A 5,642-nucleotide genomic window follows, 5' to 3' on the forward strand; every position below is an offset into this window, starting at 1 on the left:
GTATAATAAATCTCATTTGCTGACACGTTGATTTCCAATACCCTAATTTATTCTTTATATATCCTTGGATTTTTAAGCTAGCCTGTTTTTAGGCGGCTCCAAGTACATTCATAATCCTGTGGCGTTTTCATTGGGTACAGTATTTCGCCAGCTAAGCCTAGCTAATTGCTCTATATATATAACACTTGCCTCTACCAAGCATTGTCAACACCATATCCAACAAAACCCTCTGTAGCTTCGCCACAAAAATTGCAGAACATCTCTGTGAAATTTGCCTGATAGTTGCATGTTTTTTTTCAAATTAAAAAAAAAAAAAAAAAAAAAACTGCACAGCAGAATGTTAGCTCGTCTTGTCCCACAAACAAGAAACATATCCAGCGCACTTTAAAGACCATTTATTCTTAATAAAGCTTCATCGTAGAGAACACAGCTTTATTTTCTGTCCTTCAGAATCTCGGCGATGGGTGGTAATAAAGATGTAACGATCGTTGCTGAGAATATGTCAATTTCGGCTAGTAACAAATCTTCCAGTCAAGCCGGGATTGTTCAAAAACTCGTCAACGAGATCATCGCTACAGATATTTTCAGCACTAGTGAAGTGTTAGCCAGTGTCTTAGGTGCTGATTCCTCACCTAGAACCGGCCTTGCTCCAGCCTTCAGAGATAGTCCACCAACCTCACTTCTTCCTTACTGTCCCTTAGCTGAGGAGCAACTCCCATTTCAGCGCGAGTTCTCTAATCTTGTGGATTCTTCCTACCTTTTCAAAAATTGCCCGATCCCTCAAAGTGACTGGATTGATTGGGTCGATCGGGTCGAACCTCACTACGGAGCATTATGGAAGGAGGTCGGCATTTATGATGCCATCATTCTTTCAAAAAATCGAATCTCTATCGATAAGGAGGCTCTCGTCTCATTACTCTTTTTCTGGTCGAGTTCCACCAATGCCTTCCATCTTCGGTGTGGTATGATTGGTCCGATAGTGCAAGATATTTGTTTTCTTACCGGGCTTAGGCCCCATGGTACGGAAATAAATTCACTTCTCACCGTTCCTGAAGTAGCTTATGAATATCCAAAGAAACCTGACGCTTCTGAGCGCATTACTACCCATGGCCCTTTTATTAAAGCCAGCAAAGGTAAAGGAACTTCGGTTTCCATCGCCGAGCATATTTCTTTCTTGGTGTACTGGCTGAACAGGTTCTTATTTTGCGTTTCTTCGCTCACAGTCACTAAGGAATTTACTCAATTGGCCCTTGCTCTTCACTCGGGCGAGAAACTTGCTCTCGCTCCTTTTTTGCATTCTTATCTTTACCGTGGCATCGGGGAATATGTTGCTTCCAACTTCAAAACCTGTTTTGGGCCATTCTGGCTGTTACAACTTTGGGAATACGCATATTTCCCTGAACTTTACCCCGATCTCGACTTGTCGACCGCTGTTCCTGTTCCCGGCTATCATTATGCACGTATTCAACCAGGAAAAAGATCGTTCAAAACCATGTTCTCCTTCTTTTACAAACTCCCTGCATACCGGGCCAGTCATCTTTTCTTGCTATTCTTGCCTAGACCGAGGCGACCTTTGTGGCTTTCCTATCCCCCTGCCCAGGCTCCACCGAGTTGCCAAGACGAACATACACAAACCTGGGCCAGTTTCTTGATTGCTAGGGACATCTCCTATGGATGTTCAAGAATGGGCTCTCCAAATAGTAAGTGTGGGGTGGAGTATTACAATCCCCCACAATTTGCTAGACAATTTGGTCTCACCCAACTCGTTCCACTTCCGCCTTTTCGATCTTTCAATACTTCTTTCTTGGAACGAGTAGTCTTCACCTCAAAAAAACGGTGGATAGAGTATCCTCCCGGTTTAACCGTCTCTGTAACAAATTCTCTTTGCAGCCATTTTTGGAAAATCCTGATACTTCTCCATCCTTTGACTACTGGTGGGGAAACCATATTGCGGAGGTTATGGTGGAAGATTCTCGCACTATAACAAATAGGATTGTCTCCATTTTCATTAAACCCCAAGGAGCCTCGACTAAGCCATCAAAAGGGATCAGTGTGGCTAATCCTGGTTCTCCCAGCAGGATGAAAAAATCAAAGTCGTCCAAAGAAGGTACACACTCATACTTACATATATATAAATACCAAGTTCTATGCCTTAGATCATAAAAACATCTTTTCCTTTTTGCAGCTGTTGACTTCTATGACCCATTGGGAGTTTCTGATCATGAGGCGGAGACGCCTGAGGCTGACGAGGAAAACGTGGTGCCCCCCAAGAGGCCTAAGGTTTTCCTTATGAATTTTTCAAAGCATAATCTCTTAGAACTTTAGCTTACTTGTATGTACCACCTATATACCCCTTTTTTAACCTCAACGGTATTCCAGGTGATCAGGGCAGGGAAAGGAAAAACACAGGTTACCTCAGTCAGGACCACCAACCCTTTACCTCTGATCGATGAAGAGGAGGAAGAAAATCCTGACCCCTTGATGCCATCGACTTTCTCAGTTGAGACAAATATCTCTACCAGCCGTGAGGTAATTAGGCTTTGTTTTTACTTCCAGTATCAATGTACCCTGCCAATTCTAATGGCATATTTACGGACAGGTTTCCTCACACTCGGCTAGGTTGTTGTCAAGAGATAGGATCAACATTTGTGATGACATTGCGAATGCTGATCACCCTCGCACTAGTGGAGTCGAGTGTCAACAAGCCACTACTCAACCAAACACTGTCTTTCATCAGTTTGATGGGGCTGAGGTGATTTTCAAGATGATCTTTCAGTACATCTCCCATATATCTTTATCAAAGTTAGGCATTCAGAAACATTTTTCTCTTGCAGGTTGCCCCGGGCACACAACCAAGAGTTCCAAGCCCTTACTCTGCACCAGCGTTTGCTATCAGACGCACCTTTGGCCACGTGACTCGGCCTTTACCAGTTGGTGTGAGTATTTATGACTTATTCTTTCATTCAAGCCTTGACTTGTTTTACTAAATTCCTTTCATTCACAGGCCTGCTCAAATTCTCAGTCCCAACCGCCCCTTCACACTTATAGCACGATCGATGACTTTGATGCCTACTTTTCCGAGATAGCGGCTGGGTTTGATCTAGATCCCTTGATAAGTGAGCCAGTTGTTGTACCTACGTCTTCCAGTCGTTTGCCAGATATTGAGGGGGCAAAAAGATTACTAGTCGCCGTCGTGTCCCGAGACCTCTCTGAGATGCCAAGTTTGGCTGCTGATGTGACTGATGCCATGTCCGTCTTGATAGATCATCATGACTTAAGTCAAGAACAGATAAACCATCTTCAATCTGTCCAGAGTCGATTCCCGACTCTCGTCTCTGATTTTCAGCTCTCCTCTCAGAAGGCTGGTGAGCTGTCGTCTACGATCCATGAAAAGCTGCAGGAGCAAGAATCTTTGATTCAACAAGAGAAAGACAATGTTTCCCATTTTCGGGCCTTAAAATTAACTCATGTTAAGGAAAACCAGAGAGCAGCAGAGATCGAACGGGAAATAGAACGTCTCAAGATGGAATTGACTGGAACTGCCCGGTCAAGAGAAGGACTCGCTATTCAGATGAAGGAGATTTATCAAAAGAATGTGGAAATTGATCAGCAGAGAGAATCGGTCTCAAAAGAAATTCCTCGACTGAGGGCTGAGAAGGTCAAAGAGGATGAAAAAATGGCCATGTCTAAGAAAGAGTGGGATGAGCTCAGGAGTCATTTTGTTTATCTGCAAAGAAAATGATAGGTAATGACTCTTATAAACTTTTGTACTCAATGAAAACAACGAATGAAATGCATGTCTTTATGGCTTCTAGTTATTTAACCATCTTTGGTTTTATTCTCCATTGTCTCCCACATTGTAGGATAATAAGTTTTTAAGTATCGGCCATTAATCGGTCAAGGGTGTATTTCCCCGTCAAGATCTTGCAAATGATATGCGCCTCCTTTTAAGACTTTGTAAACCATAAATGGACCTTCCTAATTTGGTGACCATTTTCCATATTTTCAATCATTCACACCCATTGGGAGGACAGTCTTCCAAACCAAGTCACCTTTACCCAAGATTTTGGCCCTAACACGCTTGTTATATGCCTTTGCTACTCGCCTTTTCTGAACTTGTATGTGGTCAAGAGCCCTTAACCTTACTTCGTTTAGGTCCTCCAATTCGACCAATATAGACTCATTATATTCAGCAGGGGTCAAATTGTTTTGCAATGCGAATCTCATTGACCGTACAGTCACTTCCATAGGCAAAACTGCATCATGACCATAGGTGAGCATGAATGGAGTCACACCTGTGCTTGACCGTTGAGAAGTCCTATATGCCCAAAGTGCTTCTGATAACAGTTAATGCCACACCCTAGGGTTATCTTCCACCATTTTTTCAATGATGCCTTTTAGCGTCTTATTAGACGACTCGGCTTGACCATTTCCTTGTGCAAAGTGAGGGGTTGAGTTTAGGAGCTTGATCCCGTACTCTGCTGCAAATGCCTGCACTTCTTTGGCAACAAGGGCTGAACCTCGATCAGTTGTGATTGATTCTGGGATCCCAAATCTATGAATAACATGTTGTTTGATAAACCGAATCATATCTTCTTGGTGCACTGACTTCATGGGCACCGCTTCGACCCACTTGGTAAAGTAGTCAGTTGCCACAATGATAAAACAATGTTGTTTAGAAGAAGGTGGATAAACTTTCCCTATCAAATCCATAGCCCATCCTCTAAAAGGCCGTGGTTTTATGATTGGTTGTAATTCAATCGCCGGGGCTCTATGGATTGGCCCATGCCTTTGACATGCTTGACATCCTTTGGCATATGTGATACAATCTTTAAGCATCCCGGGCCAGTAATAGGCGTACCTTCTAATCAGCCACTTCATTTTATTCCAGCTTGGTGAGCACCACATATCCCTTCATGGGTCTCTCCCATTACTTTCATGGCTTCTTTCTTACTGACACACCTTAAGAGTAGGTCATCTTTAATGCTTTTCCTGAATAGGTCTCCATCAATCATCACAAACTTAAGAGCTCTGATCTTTAGCTTCTTGTCAGCCTTAGGGTTTGGATTTTTGAGAAAATCGACGATTGGTGTTCTCCAATCATTCTCTTCTATATCCTCTTCCACGTCGATTGCAAAGACCTCTGCCAACAATTCTTCCCTCGCCTTAACTGAGGGTAATGATCTTCTATTTATTCTGATCAAATTCTCCATTATTCCTTCTGGCACCCTAACGCCAGATGCTATTTGAGCCAAATCATTGGCCTCTTTATTATGCAATCTATAAACATGCTTGACCTTTACCTCTGCAAATTCTTGTAGTAATTGCATGGCTATAGAGTGGAATGGTTTGAGGTGCCAACTTTGGCACCTGAAATTGCTGGACAACTGACCGATTACCAAACTTGAATCACCTATGATTTCAACGGTCTGTGCCCCCATCTCTAAGAGTATTTCAAGACCAATAATCAGAGCTTCATATTCTGCTTGATTGTTAGAACATTTGAAATCTAGAAAGAAAGAATATGTTATTTTCCTGCCATTTGGCGCAATTATTACAACTCCAGCTCCCCCGACATCATTTGCGCTGGATCCGTCAAAAATTAGAGTTCAAGGAGTTAGTTGAATAGCACATAACTCCAT

At 42.7% G+C, this 5,642-nt stretch overlaps 1 protein-coding gene across 1 annotated transcript; it reads right to left on the bottom strand.

Moving 5' to 3' along the window:
• Window positions 1-4,005: 4,005 nt before the first annotated feature.
• On the bottom strand, window positions 4,006-4,713 carry LOC132295623 (uncharacterized). Its single transcript, XM_059793932.1, has 2 exons — window positions 4,478-4,713; window positions 4,006-4,318 (listed from the first exon to the last, which is right to left on the bottom strand). Exons 1-2 carry the CDS (start codon window positions 4,711-4,713, stop codon window positions 4,006-4,008), a joined length of 549 nt encoding a protein of 182 aa, XP_059649915.1.
• Between the last annotated feature and the right edge of the window lie 929 nt (window positions 4,714-5,642).

Source organism: Cornus florida, unplaced genomic scaffold (assembly GCF_030987335.1).
Source record: "Cornus florida cultivar Cherokee Brave unplaced genomic scaffold, ASM3098733v1 CherokeeBrave_3.0.0_Hap2_Chr02, whole genome shotgun sequence".
Taxonomy (NCBI): Eukaryota; Viridiplantae; Streptophyta; class Magnoliopsida; order Cornales; family Cornaceae; genus Cornus; species Cornus florida.